The sequence below is a fragment of the Littorina saxatilis genome, linkage group LG6 (genome assembly GCF_037325665.1).
Source record: "Littorina saxatilis isolate snail1 linkage group LG6, US_GU_Lsax_2.0, whole genome shotgun sequence".
NCBI lineage: Eukaryota > Metazoa > Mollusca > Gastropoda > Littorinimorpha > Littorinidae > Littorina > Littorina saxatilis.
Genome location: NC_090250.1, coordinates 15,057,130 through 15,075,916, shown reverse-complemented (window position 1 = coordinate 15,075,916; position 18,787 = coordinate 15,057,130). Strand labels below are relative to the sequence as shown.

General features: G+C 41.7%; 1 protein-coding gene across 1 annotated transcript in view; it reads left to right on the top strand.

The window, feature by feature from the left end:
- Positions 1 to 18,787, top strand: part of LOC138968591 (coiled-coil domain-containing protein 158-like) — a 49,865-nt gene that overhangs the window by 28,109 nt on the left and 2,969 nt on the right. The window contains exons 23-27 of the mRNA XM_070341181.1: positions 2,764 to 2,921; positions 3,538 to 3,671; positions 6,991 to 7,155; positions 16,296 to 16,406; positions 17,857 to 18,787. The exon at positions 17,857 to 18,787 is cut by the window's right edge and continues 2,969 nt beyond it. Of these exons, the coding sequence (XP_070197282.1) occupies positions 2,764 to 2,921; positions 3,538 to 3,671; positions 6,991 to 7,155; positions 16,296 to 16,406; positions 17,857 to 17,939 (651 nt within the window). The 3' untranslated portion in view covers positions 17,940 to 18,787. The remainder of the gene's footprint in view (positions 1 to 2,763; positions 2,922 to 3,537; positions 3,672 to 6,990; positions 7,156 to 16,295; positions 16,407 to 17,856) is intronic.

The window sequence follows — 18,787 nt, the reverse complement described above, 5'->3', positions numbered from 1 at the left end:
AATTTGTTGAAATTTTGGTCAAGTAATCTTCGACGAAGCCCGGACTTCGGTATTGCATTTCAGCTTGGTGGCTTAAAAATGAATTAATGACTTTGGTCATTAAAAATCTGAAAATTGTAAAAAAAAATAAAAATTTATAAAACGATCCAAATTTACGTTCATCTTATTCTCCATCATTTTCTGATTCCAAAAACATATAAATATGTTATATTTGGATTAAAAACAAGCTCTGAAAATTAAATATATAAAAATTATTCTCAAAATTAAATTGTCGAAATCAATTTAAAAACACTTTCATCTTATTCCTTGTCGGTTCCTGATTCCAAAAACATATAGATATGATATGTTTGGATTAAAAACACGCTCAGAAAGTTAAAACAAAGAGAGGTACAGAAAAGCGTGCTATCCTTCTTAGCGCAACTACTACCCCGCTCTTCTTGTCAATTTCACTGCCTTTGCCATGAGCGGTGGACTGACGATGCTACGAGTATACGGTCTTGCTGAAAAATGGCATTGCGTTCAGTTTCATTCTGTGAGTTCGACAGCTACTTGACTAAATGTTGTATTTTCGCCTTACGCGACTTGTTTTATGTTTCTGTAACCCACCAAAATCTGACACTTCTTCTTCTTCTTCTAATTCTTCTTCTTCTTCTTCTTCTTCTTCTTCTTCTTCGTTCATGGGCTTAGACTCCCACGTTCATTCATGTTTTTAGCACGAGTGGATTTTTATGTGTATGACCGTTTTTACCCCGCCATTCCGGCAGCATACGCCGATTTCGGGGGAGGCATGCTGGGTATTTTCGTGTTTCTATAACCCACCGAACTCTGACATGGATTACAGGATCTTTTCCGTGCGCACTTGGTCTTGTGCTTGCGTGTACACACGAAGGGGGTTATTAGTCACTAGCAGGTCTGCACATAAGTTGACCTGGGAGATCGGAAAAATCTCCACTCTTAACCCACCAGGCGGCAGCGACCGGGATTCGAACTCACGACCTCCCAATTAGGAGGCTGACGTCTTACCACCACGGCACTGCGCACTCTGACACTAATTACAGGATCTTTTACATGCGCACTTGGTCTTGTCTTGCTTGCGCACTTGGTCTTGTCTTGCTTGTTCACACAAAAGGGAACGTTGTCTGGGCACTAGCAAGTCTACACAGGAGTTGACCTGGGAGATGGTGGGAAAAACACACCCTTAACCTACCGTGGACAACTGGGATTTATATACTATTTCCTCCCACATGGAAGGTTGACGTCCTAGCCAATAGGCTTATATGCAGCCTTGTTTGTTCATTTCAGTGCTAAATCTTATTTTCTCAGATGCCAGGAGACTGGTTTTGCGTAACTCTCACTTTCTGGAGCGATTATTTCCCTTTGCTTCTAAGATCATACCCTAGAAGTTTTGTTTTCTTCTCTGTTGTTCTGCCAGTAATCAGTTTGAATGCGTCTTTTCAGCTGATAAAGAAAAAGTAGTGTGCATGAGTTTTTGTTTTAATCCTTATCCAGACAGAGTGCAGAACTCCTAATGTGATTACATCTCCCTCAGGAAAAAGGTTTCACTTTTGTTAGCCAGACATTAACAACTTCCAGACATTGTGCTAAGTTAAGTTTTAGATTAATTAGAGCCCATATGATAAGAAAGACGCAGTGTCGCTCTTTGCGGAACTACAGTTTTGTTTAAAGATAATTATTTTTCAAGTACCGGCACGGTTGACCTAGTGGTAAGGCGTCCGCCCCGTGATCGGGAGGTCGTGGGTTCGAACCCCGGCCGGGTCATACCTAAGACTTTAAAATTGGCAATCTAGTGGCTGCTCCGCCTGGCGTCTGGCAATACGGGGTTAGTGCTAGGACTGGTTGGTCCGGTGTCAGAATAATGTGACTGGGTGAGACATGAAGCCTGTGCTGCGACTTCTGTCTTGTGTGTGGCGCACGTTATATGTCAAAGCAGCACCGCCCTGATATGGCCCTTCGTGGTCAGCTGGGCGTTAAGCAAACAAACAAACAAATTTTTCAAGTGAAAGTCCGGCCCTTGCTGCTGCAAGCTTACAGAAGCCAATTTGAGGTTGATTGGTGTTACGTTTATTCTATGCTTTCTCCTTCTCCATTTTTCACACCACATACATATGACGGGTGCAATGGCCTAGCGGATAAGACATCGGCTTCCCAAGCGGAAGGTCGTGGGTTTGAATCCCGGCCGGTGGGTTAAGATTGGAGATTTTTCCAATCTCCCAGGTCAACTTATGTGCAGACCTGCTAGGTCCTGAGACCCATGTCAGAGTTTGCTGGGTTACAGAAACACAAAAATACCAAGCATGCATCCCCCAGAAGCGGCGTAAATGGCGGGGTAAAAACATAAAAATCATACACGTACAAGCCGTGGGAGTTTCAGCCCATGAACGTAGAAGATTAGAACACCACATAATTATAGGTTTTACGTTTGTGTAACCATATCATGCCTATATCAATACATGTAATAACAAAAATGATAGCAAAATTGCTTAACACTTTCTACCCCACCTATGTTGACCAAGCTTTTTTTTAAACCGAAACCAGCTGTGCTGCAGCAGGTCACTCAGAATTGTAGTAACTGTGTAGAAACTGTGTATCAACACGCTGGAATGCAGACGTTAGATGGACGTTACAGGAAGCGACTGAAGCTAACAGTCTGAGCGGATATATAGAGCCATATGAGTGGGTATGGATATATCCGTACCTGGGAGACAATGAGTAAACTGTTCTTGTAATTTCTCTGAATTTTAGGTACCCCAGGAATCGTTCACAGATGCAGGAAAGGAGCTGAAATCTTTGCTGGGAGAAATGAGAGAAATGATTCATGGGCAAAGGGAGATAAACAAACAGTCCAAAAAAAGACCCACCAAAGAGGATCAGTTGTCTTCCCGTAGAAGCAAGAACACAAGGTTTGGATGAATTTGTTTGTGAATGGATCACGGCTGTTCTTTGAATCTCTTACTTTGTTGAGCAAACTAATGGAACGTTTTTGTTTTTGTGACTAAGTTATGATGATCAATCAGATGATACAGAGAAGGATAATGAAATGAGAAAAAGTTTGGAAGTATTTGAATACAGGTAGTTTTTTTCCCTTGCTTAGTCGTCCTGGTTTACTTTTTGAGTAGTCTGTCCGTGAAATTGTTGTCGCAGTGATCCTTCAATTAATTTTTTCTGTCTATTTATTTTTTAATGTTTTTCAGTTATTTCTTTATTTGGTGTTTTTTCCATTGTTTTGGGGGGCCTCCTCTCTCTATCACTGTCTTTTCTTTTACCTCATATATTTTCCTTTTTTTAAATTTTTTTTATTTTAATTTTCTCTGTCTATTGCTCTTTTGTGCTTCAATTCTCTCCTCTCTTAGTCTTTTGTTTTTACTGTTACATCTTTTAATTGTTTCCATTGATTCTTTACCATGCTGTTTGCCTAGCCTCCCAGCACGCTCTGTTTACCCCACCCAGAAGAAAAGCTGAGAGAAGGGTCTTAAGTGAAGGATGAGGTTCAAACTGTGTATTTTTTTTATTCCCTAGGAGGCGATCTCGAAGCAGTTCCACGGAGAAAGGCAGTGAGCGGAGCGTATCCGTAGCAACAGACGTAGACCGATCCCTTGCATTCTCTTACCCGCCGCGATCAGCTGACTTTTCTGGCTTCTCAGCGGGAACAGGTTGGATATATAAATCTTTTTGTTGTTGTTGTTGTCTTCTCTGCTTCCCTGCCTTCCTCTTTCCAATCCCACACTGACGCCCACATCTGTCCTCCAACACCATTTCCCAGACCCCCCCACCCCCACCCCCACCACACACACACACACACACACATGCACACACACACACACACACACACACACACACACACACACACACACACACACACACCCACACCCACACACACACACTTATATCAGCCGGGAGTGTTTAAAAAAACAAAAATGTTTTAAAGGCACAGTCCTTCCCGCCCGTGTAAACAGTTGAGAACTCTTAACAAATTCAACATGTGTAACCAAACTAAGTGAGACTATAATAATCCGGAACCAATCTCCTGGCACCTGAGAGAGTAACACGTATTGAAATGAACAAGGGACTTTCATCTCAGATCTGGCCAGGCTTCTACATGGGATAAGACCAGCCTTCTGCTTGGTCACACACCAACAATCAGCAGCCACCAGCCTTCTGCTTGGTCACACACCAACAATCAGCAGCCACCAGCCTTCTGCTTGGTCACACACCAACAATCAGCAGCCACCAGCCTTCTGCTTGGTCACACACCAACAATCAGCAGCCACTAGCCTTCTGCTTGGTCACACACCAACAATCAGCAGCCACCAGCGTTCTGCTTGGTCACACACCAACAATCAGCAGCCACCAGCCTTCTGCTTGGTCACACACCAACAATCAGCAGCCACCAGCCTTCTGCTTGGTCACACACCAACAATCAGCAGCCACCAGCCTTCTGCTTGGTCACACACCAACAATCAGCAGCCACCAGCCTTCTGCTTGGTCACACACCAACAATCAGCAGCCACCAGCGTTCTGCTTGGTCACACACCAACAATCAGCAGCCACCAGCCTTCTGCTTGGTCACACACCAACAATCAGCAGCCACCAGCCTTCTGCTTGGTCACACACCAACAATCAGCAGCCACCAGCCTTCTGCTTGGTCACACACCAACAATCAGCAGCCACCAGCCTTCTGCTTGGTCACACACCAACAATCAGCAGCCACCAGCCTTCTGCTTGGTCACACACCAACAATCAGCAGCCACCAGCGTTCTGCTTGGTCACACACCAACAATCAGCAGCCACCAGCCTTCTGCTTGGTCACACACCAACAATCAGCAGCCACCAGCCTTCTGCTTGGTCACACACCAACAATCAGCAGCCAGACTGCTTGGTAACACACCAACAATCAGCAGCCACCAGCCTTCTGCTTGGTCACACACCAACAATCAGCAGCCACCAGCGTTCTGCTTGGTCACACACCAACAATCAGCAGCCACCAGCCTTCTGCTTGGTCACACACCAACAATCAGCAGCCACCAGCGTTCTGCTTGGTCACACACCAACAATCAGCAGCCACCAGCGTTCTGCTTGGTCAAACACCAACAATCAGCAGCCACCAGCGTTCTGCTTGGTCACACACCAACAATCAGCAGCCACCAGCCTTCTGCTTGGTCACACACCAACAATCAGCAGCCACCAGCGTTCTGCTTGGTCACACACCAACAATCAGCAGCCACCAGCCTTCTGCTTGGTCACACACCAACAATCAGCAGCCACCAGCCTTCTGCTTGGTCACACACCAACAATCAGCAGCCACCAGCCTTCTGCTTGGTCACACACCAACAATCAGCAGCCACCAGCCTTCTGCTTGGTCACACACCAACAATCAGCAGCCACCAGCCTTCTGCTTGGTCACACACGAACAATCAGCAGCCAGACTGCTTTCTTGTACAGTGCAGATTGGGAATTTGTGTGTGTGTGTGAATTTCTTCTGCAGATTGACTCTAGTGGCCATCAAGAAATTAATTCATGAAAAAAAGTCCCACTCTACTCAAAAAGCACCAAGGCTGTTGCTTTTGGTTTTGTGCCTAAGTGAAGGGATGACCTTATTCTGTTTAAGAAAAAAAGCCGGGACGTGTGTACATGGGAGGTAACTGAGTGCCTTAAAGAGATTGATGATAAGGATTTTTTCGTCTTTTTTTTTTGTCTTTTTCTCCACAGAACCGGGTTATTTTATGTTTTCTGATGATGTTTAAAGGATTGAAACTAATTGGAAAAATGTTTTGAAAAAATGTGAAGATGATGGGAGATTATTTTTTTAAATACCGGATTGCAGCCAATCAATCAGTGAAAGAAATAAACAACAACAGAAAACATACAACTGCAATAAAGTAATCATAATTTTAATCATAATTTTAGGCCGACCTTTGCATTTCTTTGTCGCCTCTTCTGATCTGCTGTGTTTCTCTGTGTGTGTGTGGGGGGGGGGTGTTGTGCGTGTGTCTGGGTGCATGTGTGTGTGGACTGTCCGTCTTTGTCTACAATGTGTGTGTGTGTGTGTGTGTGTGTGTGTGTGTGTTTTGTTTTTTAAACGTGAACCTGTACAAGAGCTCTTCTACTTTTTTGTTTAACCCATTCTCATACAGATCCAGACCCATTAAGACCATAGATAAGGATCATAGACATTCTTTTTTTCTGTATAATTCACCTTTCAATAGCGGGGCCCAAGGACTGTTATGCCGGGGTGGAAGTAGAGATAAGCGCCTACTTCCCAAAAAATGCTCCATATGGCTTCGTGTCTCCAAACACCTCTGACAGTCAAATCCAGCTCCTGGCCTTCACGTGGCGGGCCCTGTCCTCGACTAACAGGAGAAGGGATGCAGGCGGGTCCCTGGCGCCTTAAAACCAGCTGCTTCGGGCAGATGGGGCTCGTCAACCTTGGATGGTCGCTCATCTAGGAGAAGGACAACTCCGATTTCAAAACCCGCACTGCCTTGTGTGCGCCTTGGGAAAGGCAAAGGCTACGAGAAGGAAAACTTCGACAACAAACCCGGGTAGAGTGGACTCGACAGCCCAGCAAGGCAGCTACTCTTGGGGAGGAGGCAACCCTGAGTAAGAACCTCAACCACCGAAGACGGAAGACAGCAGCCAACTTGGCGTGGGGAGAAAATCGGCTGTCTACGCTTCCACGATAATATGGCCGTACAATATGCCCGGGACCTTTCAATAGCGACCACTTTTAGTCTGTCCTTTAGGAAGTCGTTTATTTGATGAACCTCCGTTTACATATTATATTTCAATGCAGGAACTCTCTTTTCTGTGTGTGTGTGTTTTTTCTTCTTTTTTGTCTTTCTGTTTCTTTCTTTTTTTTCTTTTTCCTCAGGAGGCGATTTTTTGGGATTTTCCTGTTGTTGCTTTTCTTCATTTTTTTGGGTCTTATCTTTCTGTTTGCATAACTTTCTCACCTTTTCTTCATTGTTTCAGGCAGTAGGTCCACCCCTGCCTCCCCAAGGCGGGCAGCGTACGGTGGTTACGGGGGATCTGGCTGGCAGGAGGACGTGACCCCGGGCTCCAGCTATCTATCACACGGCAGCCAGTCGGACCTCAGTAACCTCACTACCTCCTTCGCCTCTCCGCTGCTCACTAAAGGTCAGCCATTGTTTGGAGAAGTCGAAGGATCTTTTCTTTGTTTTGTCTCTTTTTTTTTGGGTGGGGGGGGGGGGGGGGGGAAGAGGAGGGGGGGGGGGGGGGGGGAATGGTTTCAATGATTTTATCTCAATGTGATTAGAAGATTAAGGAAGGGATGTTGCTGCTGATAAAAACACCTAAGAAGTCTGTCGGTTGAGAAAAGTAGGCATACATTTGCGTGTGTGCCTTTACCAACAAACAGACGTTGGCAATAAGAACACTCATGCATGCGCTGCATTCACAATCAACATTTGCATGCATTTGCACTTGCGTACACACACACACACACACACACAAACACACACACTCGCACGCACGCACGCACGCACGCACGCACACACACACACACACACACACACACACACAAACACACACACACACACACACACACACACACACACACACACAGAAGAGCTGGAGGTGAAAGTAAAAAAAACAAAAACTATTTTGTCGGAGTTGTTGAAAATCTTACATTACTTTAGGTATTCCAAAGTGCTCTTCGCGTGTGGCGAAAAGTGACGCCGAGCGTGATTTTTCACTGGTTTTTAACTTGTTCAAACTCGCTGGAATGAGGTTAACTGAATAAAAAGAATACACCAAGATGATAATTGATTCTTCATAGTTACTTTAAAACAAAAATTAAGTATTAGATTCAAAATCTAACCTTTGAAATACGCGTGTGAAAATGGTTGCTAAGTTGTGATTTTCTGACGTCGGAACGAAGTTTTCGCTGCGTTGTTTTGACCCCAACCGGGAAAACTCCGCTCGGGCAGATAAGCCATTCAAGTTAGCAACAACCCGCTACTATAGACATGAAGAGGAAAGATTAAACTTCCCGATGATATCAATATTATTTTGATTGGCTTCCGTTTAAGAGTACTATTATTCAGTTTAAAACTTCGCTCGAAAATTGTGCCATCTCAGAACAAACAATATCCGGTTTTATGCATGCGAATGGCAAGGTCGGAGTTTGAACTTTCACCTGGTCTTATTTTCATACTGATGCAACCAACGGCTTGCTTGCCCGAGAACCGAAAACGAGGCAACCCGTTTTTCTCGTTGTCGAGCACGCCGTGTAATGGCGGCGTTTGCCGAAGACCAAGCGATGGCACGTCACGGTCGCGAAAATTCGATTTTGCACCCAAACTTTGAGGAACCATTCGATCCAGATTGTCTAGAAGGTAAGCATATATGCCTTACAATGTGTTCTCTTTCAATTCTTTAAGATATATTTGCTTATTTAAAAAAACACGGGGGATGAATGAACCGAGTTGATAGCAGACGAAGTACAGTGTTTGTGAAGGTGGGAGTAGTGAACTTCTCGGCACGCTGTATTTTTACAGTGAGGAGAACAAAGCATGTGACTCAAGGAATAAAGTCTTAAAACACAAGTTTAGCAATCTGTTCCTTGATTTGAATGATTAACAAAGAAAATAACTAGAAATCAGTCTTTTTCTAAGTTCACGTATGCTCGCTCGACAGTCGTATTCCGAGTGATCTCCCTTGTCACTTTGTTTACATTTTACGACGCGCAAGCTACTTCGCTTTTTCCACGTCAAATATATTCCGTGTTCTTTCCTAACTAATGTGTTCACTTCTTGAAATGATAATCCTTAGTCATTACAACATAGTCATCATCTTTAGGGGTCAGTTAACTGTACTAATGCCCTCCCACTTCTCCCTTCACAGATGATCGGTTCCAGAGGCTGAAGGATAAATTGTTGATGACAGGCAGAGGGCGAAGACCAAGTCTTCCTGACAAAGTGGATGACAAGAGGTGTTCTAACAAGCTTTTACTTCAGCTCCGGCGACTGATGTTGCAGGGATCAAGGACATACAGTGAAGTAAGCATTCAATGGGGGAAAATAGATAAATGAAAACAAAATAAAATAAAATATAGTATTGACTGTGTTTTCACTGTTTAATTATGCTTCTGTTGTCTTATTTATTTTTCTTAATAAGTAATGCAACTAACTCTTTCTCTCTCTTTCTCAATGTTAAGTTTTGTCTGTGTGTGTGTGTGGGCATGGGTGTGTGCATGAATTTGTTGGATTGTGATTGTGTATGTGTGAGTATACTAATTACTATTCTATATGTGTGGCGTGGCACCTATGTGGGTGTGAGAGGTGCAGCTTTTTTTGTCCCTTTGCATTGTATTGACATGTCATCAGTTTTCAATGTATTATTATTCATTAGATATTCGTATAGGTATTGCAGTGGTTTGCAATACTGTACCTTTACATTTATAACTTTTGGTGTAGGTTTACAAGTGTCCTTTTTAAAAAAAATTTTATTGTTTCCATCTTTTGTAGCATGGACAGATTGTAAGACTAGGCGGCGGTGTGAAATCTCCATCCTTGAGTAATAATGTTTGTTCGTTCGTTTCTCTCTCTCTCTGTCTAAAACAAAAAGTAAGCAGTTTCTGTGTTTGTGTGCAGGTAACTGTTTGGTTCAGGCAGCTGTTTTCTGACTCAGCGTTTCCTGAAGAACGTGTGAAGGCACTCATCCAGACAGCGGACAGATCCTTCAACAACATTACTGATTCTTCAGCTGCAGCAGCGTTCTTGGAAGAGACATTTTGTGTGGACAGGATTAACCAAGAGCTCGAGGATATTGGCATTGACTGGTCGAATGTGTTTTCATGTGCTCTATTTTCAGGAACCTCTATCCAACTGATAAACCGGAGTGTGATTGCACTTGAACAATTTAGAAAGAGAGAACATCTGACAAATGATTTTCTCTTCGAATGGTTGAATGTGTTGGGCGAGGGGGGACTGAAATGTTCTGGATCACAGATTGCAAAGTCTGTAGAAATGTGCATGATGCAATACCGTACATTGAGCAAAGCTAAGGATAGGCGCCCTGAAGAACTGGAGAAGTTTTTGACTCATGTATTTTGCATACAGTCAAACAGTTGCAAAGGAAATCTTTCCGACAAGAATCTAGGCACGTCACAACAGGCTAAAGAACAAGGAGGAATACTTAGCAGTAGGGAAGAGAACCAGCATAGCAGTCTTCTAATTCAGCATTCAGCTACTGCAACGATTACACTGGAAGACCACAAAAGACTTCAAGAAGAGAAAGAAAAGGCAGAAAAAAAGCTTGAACATCTGGAATATGTTGTAGGCGGTGCACATCGGACTATCACTTGGCAAACTAAAGACATTGCTGAATTGACCAAAGCTAAACAAAAATTAGAACTTTCTCAAACAAAAGCGCATGCCAATAACCAAGAACTACAGCAAGAAAACAGACATGTTAAGGAAAGTTTATCAGGAGTGAGAAACTCTACACTTTACAGGAGAAATACAAAGCTTAAAGCTACCCACCAAGAAAATCTCCTGCAGAAGGAAATACTTGCACAAGAACTAAACAATACAAAAGAAAAAGTTCTGTCACTGAAGGCACAAAAAGTTAATCTGCAAAAAAACTCTTCAAAGTTGAGGCAGACAATCCAACTTTTACAAAGTCAACTAGCAGGCATGACTGAGCTAGCTAATCAAGACATACCATGTCAAGAAGTCACGACAAGGCTACCAGAGCACAATCAGTTCACCGATGATGTTCGTAAAACCATGATTCAGCTACAAGGTGAAGCAAACGTTCCAGCGAGCAAGTGTAGGCAGGTGGTTGATATCGTTGCCAGGAATATTTTTCATGAAACATTTGAAGAGGCTGATCTTCCTTGCATTCAGAGCATCATCAATATGGCTGATGAAGGGCATGTGATTTCAAAACTCCAGGCAGCTGAGGCAATACTGAATGAAAAAGATAGCACCTTGCATACTGATGGCACCTCCAGAGATCATAACAAAATTGTTGGACAACAGCTAACATTACCCAGTGGAGTGACACTCAGCCTTGGATTTGTACCTGTTGACAGTGAAACTTCTTCTAATCTACTAGATCTCACTTTGGACATGCTTCAAGAACTGAGCTGCATTTATTGTTGGCAACATGACGAAGAGGAAAAGGAAAAAATCTTCAAAGATATGCTGACAAGATTAAGTTCTGTTATGTCTGATAGAGCTGCGGTCATGAAGAAATTCAATGAATTGCTGCTTGAATACAAGATGAATCAACTGGGGCAAGAACATCCGGAATCTCTGGATATACACTTCCTTTACTGCAATGCACACTACCTTCTTGGCTTGAGCCGAGCTTGTGAAACAGCTTTTAAAGAGGTTGAACGTGATCTGTCAGCTGTTGGGCTTGGGCGGGATGGCCTTGCAAAGTTTAGCGGATTCAAATCAAGTGCTGAAAATGCATCGTCCCGACTCATTCGTCTCACCTGTGATGTACTTGGGCCTAGAGGCGATGAAAAAAATGGCTGCAGGCTGGAATGGCAAGGTTTCTGCGATCTTGAAGGGAAGAAGTCAAAGATGACCAGTTACAGAGCCAATCGATTTAATTGTTACTTCGAAGGCGCAGCTGCCATTGTACATCATAAGCAAGACATCATAAACTTCTTCAACAAAGGTGGAGTTTCACACTCGAACCTGAAACTGGAGAGCGTTGAAGCGGATCTCCATGACCAACGACTTGTTGCTCTTCTGGCTGCTCTTGGAGTTTTGTACTTCAGGGTGACTGGACCCTACTGGCAGCTGCTCCACAGCGACTTGCCTTACACAGAGTTTTACAAGTACGTCCAGAAGATGTATGCTTGCTTCACTCTGTGGGAGGCAAATGCTTCAGTCATGTTGGATGGCGATTTCGAAGGCATATTTGATGAGCATGAAATCAGCAAGGATAATGTTTTTGACAGCGTTTTTGAAACAGCAAATGACATTTCTGTCAAAGACATCGTGATCACCAGCCTGCAAATCATGATGAAGCACATCAAGGTGGTTACGGAAAACCAGCTAGCAGATTTTCTCATCGGAGGAAAGTTTGGCAGTGACCTACCCGAGGCAATAACATCTGTCCTCAAACATTGTCCTTTGACAAACTTGCTTGGTGAGAATGCCTTTGGCGACCTTGATTTTGATCTGAGCAAACGACGGCACTGTAGTCTTCATCATCGGACAACCACACACATGTTGAAGAGAAACAGGACAAGCCAGCACATAGACGAACTCACTCCTGAAGAGTCGGCGAAAGTGATGAAGATGGCCAGGAAAAAGGCGAAGATACTTCGCAAGAAGCACCGGCAGCAAGAAAAACTTGTGCGCATCAAGATGCAGGAAAGGGTGCTCGAGAATCAGCGGCAAAAGGAGCTGAAAGCCTTGCGGACTGCTGAGGTGAAAAAAAAAATTATCTCAAACGTATTCAAAAATGGAGGGCCTTGTCTGACAGCGAGGGATGTGTCTCGACTGGTGAAACGCTGCAAGAACTGTTCACAAACTTTGCTAGCACTGAAAGCTGAAATAAGATATCAAAAAGTGGTACTTGGGGTGGGGAAAGCTCTACGATTAACCGGAAGAAAGGATGCTCTGATTACAAGCTTGAGTCAACATCTTGGTGGTGTGGAATGCAGAGAGGAAAGCGGATCTGATGGACACTGTGTAGGCGCTGATGCTGACGATCAAGGACTAATGTCACGCAGAAAAAGACAAATGTCTAGCGAATCATCTGATTCATCAAGTTCTGATGTCGAGTCCCCAGATGAAACTGACCAAGAAAATGATACAGACGAGAGCTTTTCGTTTCAAAATCAGGGCCAATGGATATCTGTCTTTTATGATGATAGTTTGTATGTTGGTCAGGTGCTTGAAGTCGAAGACAAAGATCATGCAACCATCAAGTTCCTTGAACGAACAAAAGGAAGATGCGATTTTTTCCGTTGGCCTGCCTGTGAAGATATTGCAGAGGTTCAGTCGGAGTTTGTATTTAACTGGGATTTTGAGGTTAATGCTCACTCGAGCGATGGTCGTGTGTGGAGAGTGCCAGAAATCAGAAAGCTTGAAAAAGCCTATGACAGAATCAAGGTTCAGAATAAGTAATTCATCGAGTTCAAGTAACCAAAGGGAAGTATAAGCGCTCTAAATGCATATGACATGTGTGATAGAGTAACCAGGAGTTATATGTAATCAATCTTCTGTCACCCGAGAGGCAAGCGTGTCAACAAGCCACTTTTATCCTCATATTTTGCTGTCTTCGACTTCAAGCACTTGAGCTACATACTTTTTGTTGTTGTAATTTCATACTTGTACTTATTTAGAGCCTTTTTGATAAAGGAACAAGTAGTCACATTACACAGGGTTATGGGATATCTGTCATGATATACGCTTCCTCCTTCTGGTTAGCGGATAGTTGAGTTTCCACACAGTGTACGTTCTGCATGTGGTTATGGTACAGTTGAAGTGCATGGTTACCAAAGTGTTCTGTATAGACAGTTACGAATCAGTTACAGTTTTATAAGTTCAACATGTGTTAAGGATTTTGTTGGATTGAATTCAAAACATTCACACTTTGGGAAAGAAGTACATAATATTGAATATACATGTATGGTTAGAAAATAGACCGCATATTTAGAGCAATTGTATTAACATTTTGGATAAATGTTTATGTAACAAACCAGCCATTATGTACAGAAGTAAAACGCTAATTTTTGGACACTGGATTCAAGCGAGCTCTATAGGTTAGAGATGTATGATTTCAAAATGAATGTATTCCGTGTGCACAGATTTGTGAGAAAGTAGACCATAATGTAAATAAGCAGTTTGAATATTGTACCAGCTTTGTACTCACAAGATAGTGAACAAAATAACTCTCAGCCAGCAACGAGAAAACAGCTGATCACGCCGCGCATATTTTGCCACTTGCTAGTGACGGCGAAAAGTACTGCGCCCGGCGTTGCACGCTTTTGGCAAAATAAATATCAAGTTCAGCTTGATACAAATTATAGGACGTTGGCACGTAAGTGTACAGAAAAAGAACGATTAAGATTATTACAGTAGAAGCTTTTGCATGTTAGAAATGTTTGGATTAACCTGCGTGGTTGAAAACGACGTTAAACACAAAATAAAGAAAAAAAGAATGTTTGGATAAATGTTCAGAATTATAAATACATATTCATATACATATATATATTGGCAAGAACATTGTTGTCAGTGAGCGAGATGTCCTGTTTGGTTGTAAAGTTAATGAAAATAATCAAATTGAAAACAATCAAATAAATCACATATTAATTGCAAACATGTCAATCAGTAAATTCTAATATGGTAAACAGTATGATTTGAATGTTGTGTTTGGAGGTGAATGTAGGTTGATAGGCAGGTTTTTTCATGTATGATGTTGCACAGTTAATATTTTGTTGAATTGAAACAGCATGGTTTGTAAGTAAACGTAAAGAGGAAAAAGAGTTATTACTGTATACCTGAGTGTCTTGAATATTGGTTGTGTGATAGTTGATATATTGCTGAGCCAGCTATGTTTTTTTTCATTCTAAATACCTAAACTGAAAGTATTACATAGATGTTTAATGTATTCATGCAATTATGTTACCATGTAACCCACCGCTGCACGTAGCCTGTGAATTTAATGCAGCTTTTGGTCTATGTGTTTGGGCGGGCGTGATAAAAGTGCTAGTCGAACCCCGCTCTTAGTCTTACGGAATTTCTTGTATAATGTAAAACTATTGTCTTGCATGATGAACTTTGAATAATGAATACCAGAATGTTGATGTTGTAAATATATGTTATTTGATTGATGATTTACATCAAGATGCATTATTTGCTGAAAAATGCAGTCGCTGAGTGAAACCAGCGACAATAATCATCTATCAGCGTGTTAGTGTTTGTTCATTGTATGACTGTGTGAAGGTGGTTGGAGGTAACGGGAAAAAACCTTTAAAATATTGAAAGAATTCCGTAACATAAATTAATTAATGGAAGACCATAAATGTTCATTATAAGTCCATGCAAATTGAAAAAAAAAAAAAAAAAAAAAAATCAGTTAAAAAAAAATCAAAAAAATAACAAAGGTAAAGATGTCAAATATCTTTTTTGCTATTCTAACAGTTCATAAAAAACCGGATAATTTGAATATAAGGTACTTTCATTATCTTAAGTAAAGAACAAAATACACACATTTTAAAGAAGCCAAAATTCACGTTTTGTACAAAATAACTGTTTTTTCTAGACGTTGCTACGCTTTGATTACGCATAAAGAAGTTTAAATTTGATTTACTTATCAAGAGCATGCAATCCTGAACAAATGGATTCCAAAAACAGCTTTGTAACTTTGAAAGCAAGAAAGTTATGGTAGACCCAAAAAGCATGCAAAGTCGCACTTTTTCTCACCTTGACAAAACGGCCCTTTTGGCATAATTGATCATAGATATCTTATTGACCGGATGTCAGATGGAGTTGAAAAAAAATAGGCTTAGACAACATATCCAGCTCACCTTACAAAACCTATTTGAATGTATATTCATTGTTTAAGTTAGAGATGAGAGAGTTAGAAAATTGGGGTCTTGACCAGTTGTTTGGAGTAGACGAGGGCTTATTTTGCTATTTTATGCCATTTTTGAAGCTCTGTATCTCTTTTAAAATGTATTTCCTTTCAATGTGTCTAGTATTATCATTCTGAAAAGTATATAAAGTATTTATAAATGCAAATTTGGACTCAAGTGATTTGATTTGTGTGATTGAAGAATGTCTGAATGTGAGGAAAATTTCTGTGGAAAAATTTTCTAAGTCCAAAAATACGGAAAAAAATCATAATTTTTTTTTTTTTTAACCCACATTAAAAAACTAAATGTTTCTGTGATCAGAATGAAAAACTCTATTTGTTTAACTAAGTTTCATATGGGTTATTCAAAATTTGAAAATCACTTTGGAATACCTAATTACTTCAAGAAAATAAGGAAAACAGACATTAACATTTGCCCTGCACAACATCCTGAATAAGTCTTATGAAAATCAACGTGATTCTAAATCTCGAAAGTACACTACATGTATAGTTTGGTATACACTTGTTTGTGTGTGTGTGTGTGTGTGTGTGTGTGTGTGTGTGTGTGTGTGTGTGTGTGTGTGTGTGTGTGAATGCATGCATGCATGCGTGCGTGCTTACATGCGTTATGCGTGTGTATGAGTCATGCGTGTGTGCATGCTGGTGGGTATGAATCCATGTTTGTATCTGCCTGTCTGTGTGTACAGGGGGATCAGCAATAACTCTGGTCCCAGACACCCAAGAGCTGTGCAGACGTCTTGAAGAGAAAATTGCCAACCTGACACGCATGGGCAGCAATCTACAGCATGAAAACCAAGGTGAGTTTGTTTGTTTGTTTGTTTGTTTGTTTCTTCGTTCATGGGCTGAAACTCCCACGGCTTTTACGTGTATGACCGTTTTTACCCCGCCATTTAGGCAGCCATACGCCGCTTTCGGAGGAAGCATGCTGGGTATTTTCGTGTTTCTATAACCCACCGAACTCTGACATGGATTACAGGATCTTTTTCGTGCGCACTTGGTCTTGTGCTTGCGTGTACACACGGGGGTGTTCGGACACCGAGGAGAGTCTGCACACAAAGTTGACTCTGAGAAATAAATCTCTCGCCGAACGTGGGGACGAACTCACGCTGACAGCGGCCAACTGGATACAAATCCAGCGCGCTACCGACTGAGCTACATCCCCGCCCACCAAGGTGAGTGACCCCACTGAGTGTTGAAAAAACTGTCTTTTCAGGCAGGACAGATCAAAGCTGCTTGATATTGAAAGGGTCTAATCTTTTCAGATGAAAGCCCTGTAGTTGAAGAGACTCTGCTACTCGGGAGAAACCATTGGGTGTTTAAATTGAGGAACTGTGATTCGTTCCAAAAATTAAACTCAGAACCACGATTACTAGGCACACCAGTGTCATTAATATTCACACATAATTCATGTTTCGGTATTAGTGGTGAGCAAGGCCTTTTCAGAGCTAAAATTCAGTCTTACCAATTTAGCGGAAAACATTAACCACCCAACAGCCATCCTCTTTGTTTGATTGACTAATATTGTTGAGTGATGAAATGACTTTATTGATAAGAATAAGAATAAGAATAAGAATACTTTATTATCTCATAGAGAAATTCAGGCGTGGTACATAACAATAATACAAACAGGACATTGTTTTTACATAAGACATATAGCACTATATAACAGGGCAGGTTATAAACACACCTCCCACATACCTTTCTGGCCATTCCTTGCATTGTGCTTACGCATTCAGTCATGAACACATCCATGTCTCACTTACACATCGCACACATGGACATTCTTATACGCTCAACTTACCCATTCACACATGGACATTCGACCACGCTCCACTTACACATTCTTATACGCTCCACTTACACATTCACACATGGGCATTCTTATATGCTCCACTTACACATTCCCACATGATGAGGTGGGCAAACCATGAACTTGTACACTGTGTTTAAGAAGTAGTTTCATATCACACGTCTGACATCTGAATACTTAACATATTGAGCAACTTAATAATGTGTTGATCAATGGATTGATGGATTGATTGATTGGTTGTGTGTATCAGTGGTTGATTGATTGATGGATTGATTGATTGATGGATGATTGATTGATTGAATGATTGATTGATTGATTCATTGATGGATGGATTGATTGATTGTCTGATTGATGGTTGATGGATTGATGGATGATTGATTGATTGTTTGATTGATTGAATGATTGATTGATTGATAAATTGATTGATTGATTTGCAGAAATGGCACACCTGATATCAGCTCAGGGACAGAAACTGGAGGTGGTAAGGAAACACGAGCGTCAGATGGATAACAGAAGATGATGAGCTCCGGTAGTTTCAACAACGTCCACTGCGTAGAACTAGTTACAGAACAGGAACAATGGAAACTGAACTCACGTTGTCCATGAGTAGAATGGAACTCCAAGACAACCCCACCCCAACCACCTTTCTTTTTTCGTGGTCTCCAAAGGGATCCAGGGTTCCACCGTGCATGTACTACAATCTTGCCACCACTGGAACTTTTTGACTTTGAGTGTAGTCTCTGAATAACAGAGAGAGTTAAAAAAAAAGTGCTGTGTTTGAATTGAAGACGTCTGAGCTATCAACAGCAGCATATTGGTCAACAAAAAGCGAAACACTGCTTCCTGGTTGGTGTTTTTTGCATTTGGTAGTACATGTACGTACATGTATGCTTGCACTGTAAGTTTTGGAGTACCAAGAGCGTTTGTTTACCTCACGGGAAGTTTAGCTTTGTACAACTGCTGAAACCAATATTGTTTGGCCTTATCTGTAGGAGTCAGCTTGTGCTGTTCTGCCCTGGAAGCAAAGCCCTTATTAGTCAACATTTATTTGTAAGTTTGTAATCCGTCCGTTCCGCACTACATGTACTTAATTTGCCCCTGCGGTTGCAAGATTGAAGATCTGCTAAGTATTACACATTAGTCCAAACTGCATCCAAACTGCATTGGTTATACACATGTAGTTCATAATCCGTCCAACTTCACGTCCTTTTAAATCCTGCAGCAACCTTATTTACCAGTATTTTGCACACTTACTGACTGGGGGTACATGGTTACAGATAATTCATGTCAAAGTGTGTCTTTGTGATGGACGATTTTTTTTAAAAATAACTCCGTCAAGTTTGTATGGGTTGTGAAAGAGTGAATACC